The sequence below is a fragment of the Nerophis ophidion genome, linkage group LG08, assembly GCF_033978795.1.
Source record: "Nerophis ophidion isolate RoL-2023_Sa linkage group LG08, RoL_Noph_v1.0, whole genome shotgun sequence".
Classification (NCBI taxonomy): Eukaryota; Metazoa; Chordata; class Actinopteri; order Syngnathiformes; family Syngnathidae; genus Nerophis; species Nerophis ophidion.
The window spans coordinates 78,323,347-78,342,284 of record NC_084618.1 but is presented as its reverse complement, the minus strand read 5'-3'; the positions used below and the strand labels follow the sequence as shown (position 1 = coordinate 78,342,284).

General features: G+C 36.1%; 1 protein-coding gene across 1 annotated transcript in view; it reads right to left on the bottom strand.

The window, feature by feature from the left end:
- Positions 1-2,865: 2,865 nt before the first annotated feature.
- scd (stearoyl-CoA desaturase (delta-9-desaturase)) overlaps positions 2,866-18,938 on the bottom strand; it is a 28,940-nt gene continuing 12,867 nt past the window's right edge. Inside the window, exons 2-5 of the mRNA XM_061909803.1 lie at positions 17,366-17,496; positions 17,092-17,297; positions 7,357-7,589; positions 2,866-4,390 (exon numbers count right to left, since the gene is read on the bottom strand). Coding sequence (XP_061765787.1) covers positions 4,191-4,390; positions 7,357-7,589; positions 17,092-17,297; positions 17,366-17,496 — 770 coding nt within the window. The 3' untranslated portion in view covers positions 2,866-4,190. The remainder of the gene's footprint in view (positions 4,391-7,356; positions 7,590-17,091; positions 17,298-17,365; positions 17,497-18,938) is intronic.

Here is an 18,938-nt window from a genome sequence, read left to right as displayed (position 1 = left end):
TGTGTATGTATATATATGTATATATATATGTGTGTGTATGTGTATATATACATGTATATATATATATGCATATATATGTATGTATATACTGTAAATATATATATATATGCATATATATGCATATATATATACTGTAAATATATATATATATATATATGTGTGTGTGTGTGTGGACCGACGACATATTGAACCCTATGGATTAGGAATGGGATGGCACTTCAAGTTCATATGTGAGTCAACGCAGGTGGCCAATATGTACACGCACACACACATTCATACATACATATGAACTATGTATGTATTAAATGCTCAGTAGAAGCATTTAAGTCTCACCTTAAAACTCATTTGTATACTCTAGCCTTTAAATAGACTCCCTTTTTAGACCAGTTGATCTGCCGTTTCTTTTCTTTTTCTTCTGTGTCCCACTCTCCCTTGTGGAGGGGGTCCGGTCCGATCCGGTGGCCATGTACTGCTTGCCTGTGTATCGGCTGGGGACATCTCTGCGCTGCTGATCCGCCTCCGCTTGGGATGGTTTCCTGCTGGCTCCGCTGTGAACGGGACTCTCGCTGCTGTGTTGGATCCGCTTTGGACTGGACTCTCGCGACTGTGTTGGATCCATTCTGGATTGAACTTTCACAGTATCATGTTAGACCCGCTCAACATCCATTGCTTTCCTCCTCTCCAAGGTTCTCATAGTCATCATTGTCACCGACGTCCCACTGGGTGTGAGTTTTCCTTGCCCTTATGTGGGCCTACCGAGGATGTCGTAGTGGTTTGTGCAGCCCTTTGAGACACTAGTGATTTAGGGCTATATAAGTAAACATTGATTGATTGACATACAGTATATACACATATGTATAAAACACACACACATATATATACATATACAGTGGGGCAAAAAAGTATTTAGTCAGCCACCGATTGTGCAAGTTCTCCCACTTAAAATGATGACAGAGGTCTGTAATTTTCCTCATAGGTACACTTCAACTGTGAGAGACAGAATGTGAAAAAAAAAAATCCAGGAATTTTAAATGATTTATTTGTAAATTATGGTGGAAAATAAGTATTTGGTCACTTCAAACAAGGAAGATCTCTGGCTCTCACAGACCTGTAACTTCTTCTTTAAGAAGCTCTTCTGTCCTCCACTCGTTACCTGTATTAATGGAACCTGTTTGAACTCGTTATCTGTATAAAAAACACCTGTTCACAGCCTCAAACAGTCAGACTCCAAACTCCACTATGGCCAAGACCAAAGAGCTGTCAAAGGACACCAGGAAAATAATTGTAGACCTGCACCAGACTGGAAAGAGTGAATCTACAATAGGCAAGCAGCTTGGTGTGAAAAAATCAACTGTGGGAGCAATTATCAGAAAATGGAAGACATACAGGACCACTGATAATCTCCCTCGATCTGGGCTCCACGCAAGATCTCATCCCGAGGGGTCAAAATGATCATGAGAACGGTGAGCAAAAATCCCAGAACCACACGGTGGGACCTGGCGAACGACCTGGAGAGAGCTGGGACCAAAGTAACAAAGGTTACCATCAGTAACACACTACGCAGACAGGGAATCAAATCCTGCAGTGCCAGACGTGTCCCCCTGCTTAACCCAGTGCATGTCCAGGCCCGTCTGAAGTTTGCCAGAGAGCACATGGATGATACAGCAGAGGATTGGGAGAATGTCTTGTGGTCAGATGAAACCAAAATAGAACTTTTTGGTATAAACTCAACTCGTTGTGTTTGGAGGAAGAAGAATACTGAGTTGCATCCCAAGAACACCATACCTACTGTGAAGCATGGGGGTGGAAACATCATGCTTTGGGGCTGTTTTTCTGCTAAGGGGACAGGACGATTGGTCCGTGTTAAGGAAAGAATGAATGGGGCCATGTATCGTGAGATTTTGAGCCTAAACCTCCTTCCATCAGTGAGAGCTTTGAAGATGAAACGTGGCTGGGTCTTCCAGCATGACAGTGATCCCAAACACACCGCCCAGGCAACGAAGGCCTGGCTCCGTCAGAAGCATTTGAAAGTCCGTGAGTGGCCTAGCCAGTCTCCAGACCTCAACCCCATAGAAAATCTGTGGAGGGAGTTGAAAGTCCGTGTTGCTCGGCGACAGCCCCAAAACATCACTGCTCTCGAAAAGATCTGCATAGCGGAATGGGCCAAAATACCAGCTACTGTGTGTGCAAACCTGGTAAAGAAATATGGTAATTGTTTGACCTCTGTTATTGCCAACAAAGGTTATATTACAAAGTATTGAGTTGAATTTTTGTTATTGACCAAATATTTTTCCACCATAATTTACAAATAAATTCTTAAAAATTCCTACAATGTGAATTCCTAGATTTTTTTTTTCCACATTCTGTCTCTCACAGTTGAAGTGTACCTGTGATGAAAATTACACACCTCTGTCATCATTTCAAGTGGGAGAACTTGCACAAACGGTGGCTGACTAAATACTTTTGCCCCACTGTACATACATATATATATATATATATACACATATATAAGGGATTAAGCCGTAGAAAATGGATGGATGGATATATATATATATGTGTGTTTATATACATATGCATATATACATACTGTACATATATACATACATATATGTATACATATATACATACATATATACATACACACATACATATATGTATACATATTAGATTAGATAGTACTTTATTTATTCCGTCAGGAGAGTTCCTTCAGGAAAATTACAATTTTCAGCACAATCCCATTCAAGATCAGACAAACATATATACACATACATACATATACACATACTTAAGACTAATTTATAAATATATATACATATATACATACATATATATACACACACACAAAATAAAAAGACTGACCAAGTGTTTTTGAAAATATTGTGAACTTTTATTTTGTGAACTGAGCAGTTGACAAAACAATTCAACCATTTACAACCTTTTCAGATCTTTTGTTGCTATTCGAACAATACATTTCGGGGCGGGGGGGGGCTGCTTACACGGCTAACAAGTTGGCACCGAGAGTTGGTCGGGCAGTATTTAATCATCAGTCATATAACCTGAGAACCAGCGTCCTCAGAAGTGGACGATTGGTCTCAGGAGGCTGTGACCAACCTCTTTTTGTGGTTTGACCACTTCAATTGAAATAAATACAAACAATGTCGATGCCTCGCCTTGTAAACACGATTGTTTTTCTTTTTAAGATATTTCGTATAGTCGGGTGCGGGAATGGCTGCAAGTCATAAGGCATTCGGTAGATTCCTGACTCTTGTTGAGAGGGGACAAAAATTTGAGATAGAAATTACGAAAACTTTTTTTTTTTTTTTTTCTTTTTCCAAGGCTAGCCGGTTCCGATCACAGCGAGGCTCACTCGTTTAGCCGCTAAGAGTAACGATAATAAATACATATAAATAAGACCGTAGAAGCGTTTGCGCACACCCGACGCTCGTACTGATGGTTACCTCGCTACCGCCGCCTCCGCTCACCCACAACACGTACATCGTCTATCATCATGCATGGATGGCTCGGTCACGTGACCCCGGCTGCTACAAGATGTTGCATAAAAATTCTCGAGAGGAAGCGAAGCCACTTATGCCACGATAATATTCCCAAAAAAAAAACGTCCACAAAGCGGTAACTATCGGCCGTGTAAAAAATGAAAAGATGACCCAAAAAAAAAAAAGGAAAACAAATTGGCACGAGATTAACGGAATGAACACAAACGTTTCCTTTTTTGGGGTTTTGTTGGTTAAATTCCAATCAAGAGACAAAGTGAAAGCAGTTCTTCCCCAAATTAGGAGTTATGTCGTTCGGGATAAGTAATCGGCGAAGAATACGAAACAACATGGCTGACTTTCGCAGAGAATGACTTTTAGCTTCTTTTTTTTTTTAATGAATTCACTCTCAACCCAAAACACTTTGGCAAGACCCAAGCCTGACTTTTAGAAAGGCTTAGAGCTTAATAACGGGCCCGGTTGTTTTTTTTTTCTTTTTGCCTTCACAAATTAGTTTACAAGCTATAAAATCCACAAAAAAAAACAAACAAAAAAAAAACAAGCAGAAAATTGTGGCCGAGGGCCTCGTGGAGTCTTCCAGATGGAATGGCCGTCAAAAAAAAAAGAACTCGTGGAGGTTTTCCGAATGCGCCCACAAATGGCTGACGCGGGGGTAGGGGGGCTTTGGGGCGACCTCGGTTAGCCACTGCGGTAGCTGCCTTCGCCCGTGCGCTGTATCCGGGCCTGCACCACCTCGTGGGACACTCTCTTGCGGTCCTTGGCCAGACCCAGGAAGCACATCAGATCGATGAAGCAGGTGGTGATGTTCAGCTTGCAGCCGAACTCGCTGGTGGCGTAGTCGTAGGGAAAGGTGTGGTGGTAGTTGTGAAAGCCTTCGCCTGCGGAAAAAAAAAAATCAATCAATCAATTGAAGTAGATTCATAAAGCCCTTAATCCCGAGTGTCTCAAAGGGCTGCACAAGCCACAAGGACATCCTCGGCTCAGATCCCCATACAACGCTTTAATCACGCTGGAAACTATCAGTGGGAGGTTTAACATTTCTACTTACAGTTGTGATCAAAATGATTCAACCCCCACACAATTTTGGTGTTTTAGCAAGTTGGACATTTATTCCGTATTTTGTTTATAGTCATATCAAATAAAGATGTGTCAAATAGACAAATGCAACTTAAATTGTAACACTGTATTTTACAAAATACCAAAAAAGGACATTTTTCTTAATATCTCATTGACAAAATGATTCAACCCCCTAGTTCCATGCATCTTTAGTACTTCGTAGAACACCCTTTGGCAGTAATGACATCCTTCAAAGGTGATACATAAGCTTCTTGCAACCATCTCCAGGTATTTTAGCCCATTCCTCTTGGGCAAAGGCCTCCAGTTCATTCATATTCTTGGGCTTGTGTGCTGCAACTGCCTTCTTCAAGTCCCACCACAGCTTTTCTAGAGGATTTAGGTCTGGCGACTGTGAAGGCCACTCCAGAGTCTTCCAGCCCTTCTTCTGCAACCACTCTAAAGTTGATTTGGAGGTATGCTTGGGATGGTTGTCCTGTTTGAAGGTCCAACGTCTCCCAAGACTCAGCTTCCTCACTGACTTCATGACATTTGCAGCTAATATATCCTGCTAGGAAATAGAATTCATAATGCCTTGAACGCGCTGGAGATTCCCGGTACCTGAGGCAGAGAAACAGCCCCAGAGCATGATTGACCCCCCACCATGCTTAACAGTAGGCAAGTTGTTCTCTTTGTAAGTTCCATTTTTTCTCCTCCAGACATAACGTTGATTCATAGGCCCAAAGAGTTCCACTTTTGTCTCATCACTCCATAGAACAGTTTCCCAAAACCTTTGGGGTTTGTCCAGATGATTTTTGGCATACTGGAGTCTATTTTCCTTGTGCCTGGTAGTCAGAATTGGGGTGCGCCTGGGAGTTCTGGCATGGAGGCCTTCGTCTCGTAGTGCACGCCTTATTGTCTGGGATAAAACCTGCGTTCCCCCCTCTGCAATGTCCTGTTGTAGTTCCTCAGCTGTTACCCAGGGGTTTTTCACCACTGTACGCTTCACAGCATCCTCTTTCTACCACGCCCAGGTAGTGTTTCCACTGTGCTTTTAGCTTTAAACTTGCGAATTATGCTCCCAACTGTGTCTCTTGGAATGTGTAATGTCTTTGCTATTTTCTTATATCCATATCCTTTCTTATGAAGAGAAATTACCTCCTCTCTTGAATTCTTTGACCACTCCCTGGACTTCACCATGTTGCAAATACACCATTGACCATCTACAACAGGGGTTCCCATTACGTCGATCGGGGGCTACCAGTCGACCGCGGGGGGTGTGTCAGTCAATTTCGAGCCAGGCTTTTAAAAAAAAATAGACCTAAAAATGAGTGATCATCAATCTTCACCAAGACGTCACTTAAATGACATTCACGGTACCGGAGGGTCTTGTGAGATGACGCTGGCTGCTGCAAGATCATTATTATGAAAATATGACCGAGAGGAAGGCGAGAAACACTTTTTATTTCAACAGACGCTCGCGCCGTACCTTCTGTCAAAACTCTAAAGGCCGACTGCACATTTCCTATCTTCACAATAAAAGCCCTGCTTCATGCTGCCTGCGCTAACTAAATACAGAGTCTCGGAAAACTGGCGTGCACAAGCGATCCCTCAGAAAGCTGGCGTGCACATCAGTTGTGCACGCCAGTTTTCCGAGACTCTGTATTTAGTTAGCGCAGGCAGCATGAAGCAGGGCTTTTATTGTGAAGATGGGAAATGTGCAGTCGGCCTTTAGAGTTTTGACGGAAGGGACGGCGCAAAAGTCTGTTGAAATAAAAAGTGTTTCTCGCCTTCCTCTCTGTCATTTTTTCATAATAATGAACTGGCAGCAGCCAGCGTCATCTCACAAGACCCTCGGGTGCCGTGAATGTCAATCAAGCAAGCTATGGAATTTGCCGCCAATGTTTTTCTTGTAAAGTGTATGGAAGCTGGATGAATTAGATGCCAAAAACCAACCACTTTCATGTGGTATTGTACAGAAAGGACAACTTTTTTTCTCCTCCATTTGAAAATGTGGGCGTTATCATCATTACTGTCTGATTCCAATCAATGCAAGTCATCAGAATCAGGTAATACACCAACTTATATTCTAGTCTTTGTGAAAGAAAGACATCTATATGTGTTACACATGCTTGTATTATCATTAAACACATTTAACTTGTTTACAAAAATGTCTCTTTCATAAATAAATAAATATAAATGATATATATAAATGAGGTAGATCCCCTCGAGTTGGTCAATTGAAAAGTAGCTCGCCTGCAGAAAAAGTGTGGGCACCCCTGGTCTACAAGAAGCTGAGCGTCTCAGTTTAATTGTTGCTCGTTATGGTTCTAATCACATCTACAGGTGTTTTCAACACCTGATTGAAAAGACCTTATTGAAATTCTGTTCTTAAGAGTTATGATCTTCAAGGGGTTGAATCATTTTGTCAATGAGATATTAAGAGAAATGACACTGTTTGGTATGTTACAAAATATAATGTTGTAATTCAAGTTGCATTTGTCTATTTGACGCATCTTTATTTGATACGACTATAAACAAAATACGGGATAAATGTCCGACTTGCTAAAACACCAAAATTGTGTGGGGGTTGAATAATTTTGATCACAACTGCAGTACTGGTTTCATCATCAAACGTCATTTAAATTCCAGTTTGCGGACATCAGAATGATCCTACCTTAAAAATTGTTGGTCATAAAACAGTCTTATTATGGTAGCATTTACACTTTCCTATAAAGAACATAATGTCATAGCTATCTTAAGTCTGCATGCGTATCCCGTCTTCCCTTACCTATGGCGCTGAACGTAACAAACTTGTTCTCCCGGGGGTTGATGGTCTTGTCGTAGGGCCTGTTGCCCCACATGTGCGCGGCGCTGTTGACCAGCCAGGTGGCGTTGAGCACCAGCGTGTAGCGCAGCAGCGCCGGCACGAAGTAGGCCACCCACAGGGTCTCCCCCCAAAAGTACCAAGGCACGAACATGGGGACGAAGAAGCACATGAGCAGCACGGACTTCTTGTAGTGCCTGCAGAGAAGGGACAGGTGGCGCCGTTAGCAGGCACGCTGCCTTTATTGCCAGAGAGAGACAGGGAGGGGTCATGTTTTACTTCCACACCGCGGGTCACTGGCAGTGCGCTTTGTTGTTAAACCTTGCTAAACCAGACTGACTCACACCTGCTGCCACACGCAGATTAAACATTTGCAGCCGCTGCATGTTCCACAAAAGGACCTTTTTTCTTACCCTCACTTCGTTGTTGACGTTACGCTAAGAGCAATTGTAAGCAATTTATACTAAACACACTGATTAATACATTATCATATTTCACATTTCCACAAGACGATGCTTTCTAACGGCAGAATCAGACTAATCTTTCAATAAGGCCAGCTTGCATAAATACATAAGCAAACATTCAAGCACTTTAAATTCTAATTAGCTTCAAATTACGTTAAAAATATGTAACAAAAAATCATAAACACTACAAATAAAAAGCATCCAAACAAAAAGTAGGCCGCTATTTATAACTACAACACTTAAAATCCTATAAAAATGGCGAAAAGAGGACAAACAGAAATATAACTTGTATATAACTTAATACATATTTAACGCTTTTTACACTTTATAACAATAAAATTAGTGCTTTCCATTTTTTTTTAAGTAGGCAATCATAGATAAGACTTAAAATGCTGTAAAGATTTCTTTAAATTATGATATTTTTTTATTTTAAGAAATTAGGGCTAGAATAAAATAGAATAAATGACACTTTTTACACAATTTTTTTCATATTAGACTCAGTGCATTCATTTAAAATAAAAAAGTACGCAAATATATTATAAACCCCTTAAAAAACACTTATTTTATTGTTATAAAGTAGGCAATTATAACTAATAAGACTTAAAATGCTATAAAGATTTATTTAAATTAGATTTTTTTTTTAAATTTAAAATTAGTGCTAGACTAAAATAGAATAAATATTTTACACTTTTTACACAATTTTTTTAATATTAGACTTAGTGCATTCATTTAAAATAAAAAAGTACGCAAATATATTATAAACCCCTTAAAAAGCACTTATTTTATTGTTATAAAGTAGGCAATTATAACTAAAAAGACTTAAAATGCTATAAAGATTTATTTAAATTAGGATTTTTTTTAAATTTTAAATTAGTGCTAGACTAAAATAGAATAAATATTTTACACTTTTTACACAATTGTTTTAATATTAGACTTAGTGCATTCATTTAAAATAAAAAAGGACGCAAATATATTATAAACCCCTTAAAAAGCATTTATTTTATTGTTATAAAGTAGGCAATTATAACTATCCATCCATCCATCCATTTTCTGCTAATAAGACTTAAAATGCTCTAAAGATTTATTTAAATTAGGATTTTTTTTAAATTTAAAATTATTGCTAGACTAAAATAGAATATTTTACACTTTTTACACAATTTTTTTATATTAGACTTAGTGCATTCATTTAAAAAAAAAAAAAAGGTACGCAAATATATTATAAACCCCTTAAAAAGCACTTATTTTATTGTTTTAAAGTAGGCAATTATAACTAATAAGCTTAAAATGCTATAAAGATTTATTTAAATTAGGATATTTTATTTAAAACTAGTGCTAGACTAAAATAAAATAAATATTTTACACTTTTTTACACATTTTTTTAATATTAAACTTAATGCACTCATTAAAAAAAGGACGAAAATATATTATAAACCCCTTAAAAAGCACTTATTTTATTGTTATAAAGTAGGCAATTATAACTAATAAGACTTAAAATGCTATAAAGATTTATTTAAATTAGGATATTTTATTTAAAACTAGTGCTAGACTAAAATAAAATAAATATTTTACACTTTTTACACATTTTTTTAATATTAAACTTAATGCATTCATTAAAAAAAAGGACGAAAATATATTATAAACCCCTTAAAAAGCACTTATTTTATTGTTATAAAGTAGGCAATTATAACTAATAAGACTTAAAATGCTATAAAGATTTATTTAAATTAGGATTTTTTTTAAATTTAAAATTAGTGCTAGACTAAAATAGAATATTTTACACTTTTTACACAATTTTTTTAATATTAGACTTAGTGCATTCATTTAAAAAAAAAAAGGTACGCAAATATATTATAAACCCCTTAAAAAGCACTTATTTTATTGTTATAAAGTAGGCAATTATAACTAATAAGACTTAAAATGCTATAAAGATTTATTTAAATTAGGATATTTTATTTAAAATTAGTGCTAGACTAAAATAGAATAAACATTTTACACTTTTACACATTTTTTTAATATTAAACTTAATGCATTCATTAAAAAAAAGGACGAAAATATATTTTAAACCCCTTAAAAAGCACTTATTTTATTGTTATAAAGTAGGCAATTATAACTAATAAGACATAAAATGCTATAAAGATTTATTTAAATTAAGATTTTTTAAAATTTAAAATTAGTGCTAGACTAAAATAGAATAAATATTTTACACTTTTTACACAATTTTTTTAATGTAAGACTTAGTGCATTCATTTAAAAAAGAAAGTACGCAAATATATTATAAACCCCTTAAAAAGCACTTATTTTATTGTTATAAAGTAGGCAATTATAACTAATAAGACTTAAAATGCTGTAAAGATTTCTTTAAATGATATTTTTTTATTTTAAGAAATTAGGGCTAGAATAAAATAGAATAAATATTTGACACTTTTTACACAATTTTTTTAATATAAGACTTAGTGCATTCATTTAAAAAAAAAAGTACGCAAATATATTATAAACCCCTTAAAAAACACTTATTTTATTGTTATAAAGTAGGCAATTACAACTAATAAGACTTAAAATGCTATAAAGATTTATTTAAATTTGGATATTTTATTTAAAACTAGTGCTAGACTAAAATAGAATAAATATTTTACACTTTTTACACATTTTTTAAATATTAAACTTAGTGCATTCATTAAAAAAAAAGGAGGCAAATATATTATAAACCCCTAAAAAGCACTTATTTTATTGTTATAAAGTAGGCAATTATAACTAATAAGACTTAAAATGCTATAAAGATTTATTTAAATTAGGATATTTTATTTAAAATTAGTGCTAGACTAAAATAGAATAAATATTTTACACTTTTTACACATTTTTTAAATATTAAACTTTATGTCATTTTGTTAAACAAAAAAGTAGGCAAAAATATTATAAAAATACATTAAAAAAACACTTATTTTATTGTTGTAAAGTACGCAATTATAACTAAAATAAGACTTAAAATGCTATAAAGAGTTCTTTAAATTAGGATTTTTTTTTATTATTTAAAACGAGTACAGTCAATTTTTTTCACACAAAAAAGTAGGCAACTATAGCTTACAGACTTAAAATGCTATAAAGAGTTATTTAAATTAGGACAAACAGAAATATGATTAAAAATGACTTGATATATAATAAATATGTTACACTTTTTAAATTAGAACAAACAGAAATATGATTAAAATTACTTGATATATAAAAAATATTTTACACATTTTATACTGTTTTAATCCTAAACTTAGTGCTGTCATTTTTTTAAACAAAAAGGTAGGCAATTATAATATAAAACCATTTTTAAAAAGCACTCATTTTATTGTTGTAAAGTAGGCAATTATAAATAACATTTAAAATGCTATTAAGATTTCTTTAAATAAGGATATTTTTACATTTAAAATGAGTACTGTCAATTTTTTCACACAAAAGTAGGCAAATATATTATAAAACCCTTTAAAAAAGCACTTATTTTATTGTTGTAAAGAAGGCAATTACAACTAATAACACTTGAAATGCTATAAAGATTTATTTAAATTAGGATATTGTTATTTAAAATTAGTGCTAGAATAGAATAGAATGAATATTTTACACTTTTTACACTATGTTTTATTTCTAGACTTAGTGCTGTCATTTTTTTGAACAAAAAAGTAGGCAAATATAAAACAACTTAAGAAAGCTCGTATTTTATCGTTATAAAGTAGGCAATTATAACTAATACAAGATTTAAAATGCTATAAAGACTTTAAATTAGGACAAAAAGAAATATGAATAATAACTTGAGATAAAAATATTTTACACTTTTTACACTATTGTTTAACATTAAAATTAGTGTTATCATTTTTTTAAACAAAGAAGTAAGCAAATATTTTATAGCTAGTAACACCTAAAATGCTATAAGAATGTTTCAAATTAGGACTTACAAAAATATGAATAAAAAACTTAATTTGGAATAAATATTTAACTTTTTACTAAATTTTTAATATCAAAATTAGTGCTGTCAATTTTTTTTTTTTTTACAAAAAAGTAGGTAACCATAACTAATATAAGACTTAAAATGCTATAAAGACTTATTTTAATGAAATATGAATAGTAATAGGGCTAAAAAAAATTTTTTTTTTAAATACACTTTTTTTCCCAATATCAAAATTAGTGCTGTCTTTTTTTTTTACACACAAAAAAGTATGCATTTATAACTAATGACTTTAAAAAAAAACTTAATTCGGAATAAATATTTAACTTTTTACTCTAACATAAAAATTAGTGCTGTCAATTTTTTTTTTTTTTTAAAGTAGGTAACCATAAGTAATATAAGACTTAAAATGCTATAAATACTTATTTAAATGAAATATGAATAGTAATACTAACCAGGGCTAAAAAACAACAACTTTTTTTCCAATATCAAAATTAGTGCTGTCTTTTTTTTTTTTTTACACACAAAAAAGTAGGCAATTATAACTAATGACTTTAAAAAAAACTTAATTCGGAATAAATATTTATCTTTTTACTCTATTTTTTAATATTAAAATTAGTGCTGTCAATTTTTTTTTTTACAAAAAAGTAGGTAACCATAACTAATATAAGACTTAAAATGCTATAAAGACTTATTTTAATGAAATATGAATAGTAATAGGGCTAAAAAAAAAAAATTTTTTAAATACACTTTTTTTCCCAATATCAAAATTAGTGCTGTCTTTTTTTTAACACACAAAAAAGTAGGCAATTATAACTAATGACTTTAAAAAAAACTTAATTCGGAATAAATATTTAACTTTTTACTCTAATTTTTAATATTAAAATTAGTGCTGTAAAAAAAAATGTAAACAAAAAAGTATGAAACTATAACTAATTTGACTTAAAATGCTATAAAAACACAAAAATATGAATACAATTAATTAGATACAAAATACATCTTTGAAATATTAAAATTAGTGCTGTCAAATTGTTCATTTCTTAAAACAAAAAAATAGGCAACCATTTATAAATACCGCAACACTTTAAATGCTGTAAAACACTGCCTTAAATTACAAAAAAAATATAAATAAATTAAAATAAGATGATATAAAATAGTGTACTTTACACACTATTTTCAAATGTCAAATGATTCAGATTATTCACTTTTGAATTTCGATGGCTCACGTTGGGCGTTTCTTAACTTATCCACAGGTGTAAAGTCTGCCAGTGTTTTGTTTAACTCTACTTTTTCCACAATATTTTTAACTTGTCGCTTTTTGAGAATTCACCGCTGCAAAAATTCCACTAACGTTTTTTGCAATATTTCACAGCAATAAAACTGCCTGCATATTACAGCATAAATGTATTTAAGTTTAAAGGCCTACTGAAAGCCACTACTAGCGACCACGCAGTCTGATAGTTTATATATCAATGATGAAATATTAACATTGCAACACATGACAATACGGCCTTTTTAGTTTACTAAATTACAATTTTAAATTTCCCGCGTAGTTTCTTGTCGAAAACGTCGCGGAATGATGACGCGTGTTTGTGACGTCTCGGGTTGTAGCGGACATATTAGCCCAGCACCACACACGGCTAAAAGTCGTCTCTTTTCATCGCATAATTACACAGTAATTTGGACATCTGTGTTGCTGAATATTTTGCAATTCGTTCAATTAATAACGGAGACGTCAAAGAAGAATGCTGTTGGTGGAAAGCGGTGGATTGCAGTTGCCTTTAGCACCGAAACACAGCCGGTGTTTTTTTTTGTTAAGAAGCTTTAACACAGAGCTGACAAGCTAACATGTTTCTCTACGTCAACCAGCAAGTTTTTGGATGGGAAAATTGTGATATTAAGTCGGCTCTTACCGGAGACATCAGTGGATTATACCTCCTCCTACTGCAGCTCAAAAAGGCAGCTGTGATCTTGGCTCCCCGGCTTCTCTCAGAGGCACTGGCGTTCACCGCAGCCGTCCGACTTTCCGGTGTGACTTTACAATCTCACTAAAACACTATTAAAACACTAAGCAAATAAGGGCTTTTCCAGAATTATCCTAGTAAATGTAAATGGGTTATACTTGTATAGCGCTTTTCTACCTTCAAGGTACCCAAAGCGCTTTGACACTACTTCCACATTTACCCATTCACACACACATTCACACACTGATGGAGGGAGCTGCCATGCAAGGCGCTAACCACGAACCATCAGGAGCAAGGGTGAAGTGTCTTGCTCAAGGTAGTCCATGGCGAGACATGGACTACCTGCAGACGACCTTGTTACCATCTACATCACTCTCATCAGGCCGTGTCTGGAATATAAGCTCAGTGCTCTTAGTGGGCTGCTCCAAAAAACAACAGGCAGAGCTAGAGCGAGTCCAGAAACGTGCTTGTAAAACCATCACAAGGAGAGCTGGAAACATCTCACAACCCCTACCGTCACTCCAGAGCAAAGACAAAGAAACTTAAAAACTCTACCCTGCACGCTGCAATGAAGCTGTATGATGACACTAATTAAATAAGTAATATAGATATATACCAGAATGCAAACAGTTTCCATGCTGTTGTTGCCCTGAGGATGTTCAAAATACTGTTTGTTCTTTTCATTTTTTATTGTTGTTTGTTTGATATCTATCGTAAAGTTCAGCTGTTTTTTCAGTGGGGCCTTGGCTCCACTGAAATAAAGAAATAAATAAAGTCAGGTCAAAAAAAAAAAAAAAAAAAAGTCAAAAGGTGGGGATTGAACCAGGAACCCTCAGGTTGCTGGCACGGCCACTCTCCCAACCGCGCCACGCCGTTTAATTACATCTGAAACGCTCACACTGCCATCGCCTTTTCCTTTTTTTTTTTCTCTCTTTCTAGTCCTTCACTCTAAATTTCCTCACCCACGAATTTTTCATTCTCGCTCAAATAATGGGGAAATTGTCGCTTTCTCTGTCCGAATAGCTCTTGCTGCTGGAGGCTATGATTATAAACAATGTGAGGATGTGAGGAGCCCTACAACCCGTGACGTCACGCGCACATCGTCTGCTACTTCTGGTAAAGACAAGGCTTTTTTTATTAGCGACCAAAAGTTGCAAACTTCATTGTCAATGTTCTCTACTAAATCCTTTCAGCAAAAATATGGCAATATCGTGAAACGATGAAGTATGACACATAGAATGGACCTGCTATCCCCATTTAAATAAGAACATCTCATTTCAGTAGGCCTTTAAAGTACCAATGATAGTAACTCACACATACACTAGGTGTGGTGAAATTTATCCTCTGCATTTGACCCATCCTTTGATTAGTTCTCCTTCATTATTTGTCCCACACATCTACAAGACGTAGTTAAATATGAATGGATTTTTTTCTATTTCTAGTCCTTCACTCTAAATTTCCTCATCCACAAATTTTTCATTCTCGCTCAAATAATGGGGAAATTGTCGCTTTCTCGGTCCGAATAGCTCTTGCTGCTGGAGGCTATGATTATAAACAATGTGAGGATGTGAGGAGCCCTCCAACCCGTGACGTCACGCGCACATCGTCTGCTACTTCCGGTACAGGCAAGGCTTTTTTATTAGCGACCAAAAGTTGCGAACTTTATCGTGGATGTTCTCTACTAAATCCTTTCAGCAAAAATATGGCAATATCGCGAAATGATCAAGTATGACACATAGAATGGACCTGCTGTCCCCGTTTAAATAAGAAAATCTCATTTCAGTAGGCCTTTAAAGTACCAATGATAGTAACTCACACATACACTAGGTGTGGTGAAATTTATCCTCTGCATTTGACCCATCCTTTGATTAGTTCTCCTTCGTTATTTGTCCCACACATCTACAAGACGTAGTTAAATATGAATGGATTTTTTTCTATTTCTAGTCCTTCACTCTAAATTTCCTCATCCACAAATCTTTCATTCTCGCTCAAATAATGGGGAAATTGTCGCTTTCTCGGTCCGAACAATGTGAGGATGTGAGGAGCTCCACAACCCGTGACGTCACGCGCACATCGTCTGCTACTTCCGGTACAGGCAAGGCCTTTTTATTAGCAACCAAAAGTTGCGAACTTTATCGTTGATGTTCTCTACTAAATCCTTTCAGCAAAAATATGGCAATATCGTGAAACGATCAAGTATGACACATAGAATGGACCTGCTATCCCCGTTTAAATAAGAAAATCTCATTTCAGTAGGCCTTTAAAGTACCAATGATAGTAACTCACACATACACTAGGTGTGGTGAAATTTATCCTCTGCATTTGACCCATCCTTTGATTAGTTCTCCTTCATTATTTGTCCCACACATCTACAAGACATAGTTAAATATGAATGGATTTTTTTCTATTTCTAGTCCTTCACTCTAAATTTCCTCATCCACGAATCTTTCATTCTCGCTCAAATAATGGGGAAATTGTCGGTTTCTCGGTCCGAATAGCTCTTGCTGCTGGAGGCTATGATTATAAACAATGTGAGGATGTGAGGAGCTCCACAACCCGTGACGTCACGCGCACATCGTCTGCTACTTCCGGTAAAGGCAAGGCTTTTTTTATTAGCGACCAAAAGTTGCAAACTTTATTGTCAATGTTCTCTACTAAATCCTTTCAGCAAAAATATGACAATATCACAAAACGATCAAGTATGACACATAAAATGGACCTGCTATCCCCGTTTGAATAAGAAAATCTCATTTCAGTAGGCCTTTAAAGTACCAATGATAGTAACTCACATATACACTAGGTGTGGTGAAATTTATCCTCTGCATTTGACCCATCCTTTGATTAGTTCTCCTTCGTTATTTGTCCCACACATCTACAAGACGTAGTTAAATATGAATTGATTTTTTTCTATTTCTAGTCCTTCACTCTAAATTTCCTCATCCACAAATTTTTCATTCTCGCTCAAATAATGGGGAAATTGTCGCTTTCTCGGTCCGAATAGCTCTTGCTGCTGGAGGCTATGATTGTAAACAATGTGAGGATGTCAGGAGCCCTACAACCCGTGACATCACGCGCACATCGTCTGCTACTTCCGGTAAAGACAAGGCTTTTTTTATTAGCGACCAAAAGTTGCAAACTTCATTGTCAATGTTCTCTACTAAATCCTTTCAGCAAAAATATGGCAATATCGCGAAATGATCAAGTTTGACACATAAAATGGACCTGCTATCCCCGTTTAAATAAGAAAATCTCATTTCAGTAGGCCTTTAATATTTTGGAAGTTTTAGGCTCCAATAAAGATCCTAAAACCAAGACGTAATAATAATGATGGTGGTAGCGTACTCACTTCCTCTGAAACATGACTACTTTGTCGGACAACAGGTCGTTCAGTTCCAGCTTGCCTCCTTTTTCGATGACCTCGGGGTGTTTGCGCACCATCAGCCAACCGATGTGGGCGAAGAAGAAGCCCCGCACCGCGTTGTGAGGGTCGGCGTCCGTCTCGGAGTACTTGTGGTGGACCCTGTGGTCGCGGGCCCACTCGTAGATGTCATTCTGAGGGTCAAAAAGTCTTTAAGTGAGTCTCCATTATTTAATTTTTTGTGGGGCGGGAGGGAGCTCACCTGAAAGGCCATGGAGTTCGCCACGCCCAGAAAGATCTTCAAAGGTAAAGAAGCCTTGTAGGACCTGTGACTCCACAGGCGGTGAGCTCCTGCCGTCACTCCTAATGCACTTACCAAAAAGCAAAGGATGGCTGCGGAGGAAGGCCCAGAATAATTAGGATAAGCGAGAGAATCCGACATCAAACAGTAATTGCTATTGAACAAGCAGAGAGTCAAGGTATGTCACATGGGACTGCGACTGACTCACACAGAAGCGCGTGATGAAGGATGACATAATTTATTCACACTATGCATAAAATGTACCCTGCAGTCTTGAGATTTCCCAGCAGTCTTGAATGCAGCTCTATTAGTCTTTAGGAACATCAAAGACAAGCAATGAAACAAAATTTAAAGCACTTTTGTTCCTCAAACTCATTTGTTTTGGTTGGCGGTCGCATTTCCAGAAAGCTTAGACCAGGACTTCCGGAGAATCGGCGTCCTTCCTCGACAGTCGGCGTTTGATTTTAGTCAATTTTGTCAGTTACAGTAGCGCTCTGCTGTTTTTCTTTTTGGACAATCTGCAAAGAATCTAGTCAAAAATCAACTCTTTTCAGTTAAAGGCCTACTGAAAGCCACTACTACCGACCACGCAGTATGATAGTTTATACATCAATGATGAAATATTAACATTGCAACACATGCCAATACGGCCTTTTCAGTTTACTAAATTGCAATTTTAAATTTCCCGCGAAATGTCGTGTTGAAAACGTCGCGGTATGATGACGCGTGCGTTTGACGTCTCGGGTTGTAGCGGACATTATTTTCCAGCCCGATCCAAGCTATAAGTAGTCTGCTTTAATCGCATAATTACACAGTATTCTGGACATCTGTGTTGCTGAATCTTTTGCAATTTGTTGAATTAATAATGGAGACATCAAAGAAGAAAGATGTAGGTGGGAAGCGTTTAGCCTTTAGCCACACAAACACACGGTGTTTCCTTGTTTAAAATTCCCGGAGGTGAAGCTTTACTTTGGATCCCGACTACTACATGTCAACCGTCAGTTTTCGGTGAGAAAAGTGTGGTAATAAGTCGGCTCTTACCGGAGATCAGCGGAACCAGCGTCCTCCTGCAGCTGCCGTGACTTCCCTCAGAGACTCTGGCGTCAACACACCCGTGGCCACACCCCTCCGACTTTCAGGTACTATTTAACTCACTAAAACCTTGGCAACTAAATAGGCAGATAAGGGATTTCCCAGAAATATCCTAGTAAATGTGCCCAAAAACATCTGAATCGCTCACACTGCAATTGCCCTTTTAATTTATTCTTTTTTTTACCTTTTTTTTTTCTTTCTAGTCCTTCACTCTAAATTTCCTCATCCAAGATTCTTTCATCCTCTTTTAAATTATCGGGGAAATTTTCGCTTTCTCGATCCGAATAGCTCTAGCTGCTGGTGGCCATGATTGTAAACAATGTGAGGATGTGAGGAGCTCCACAACCCGTGAGGTCACGCGCACATCGTCTGCTACTTCCGGTACAGGCAAGGCTTTTTTATTAGCGACCAAAAGTTGCGAACTTTATCGTTGATGTTCTCT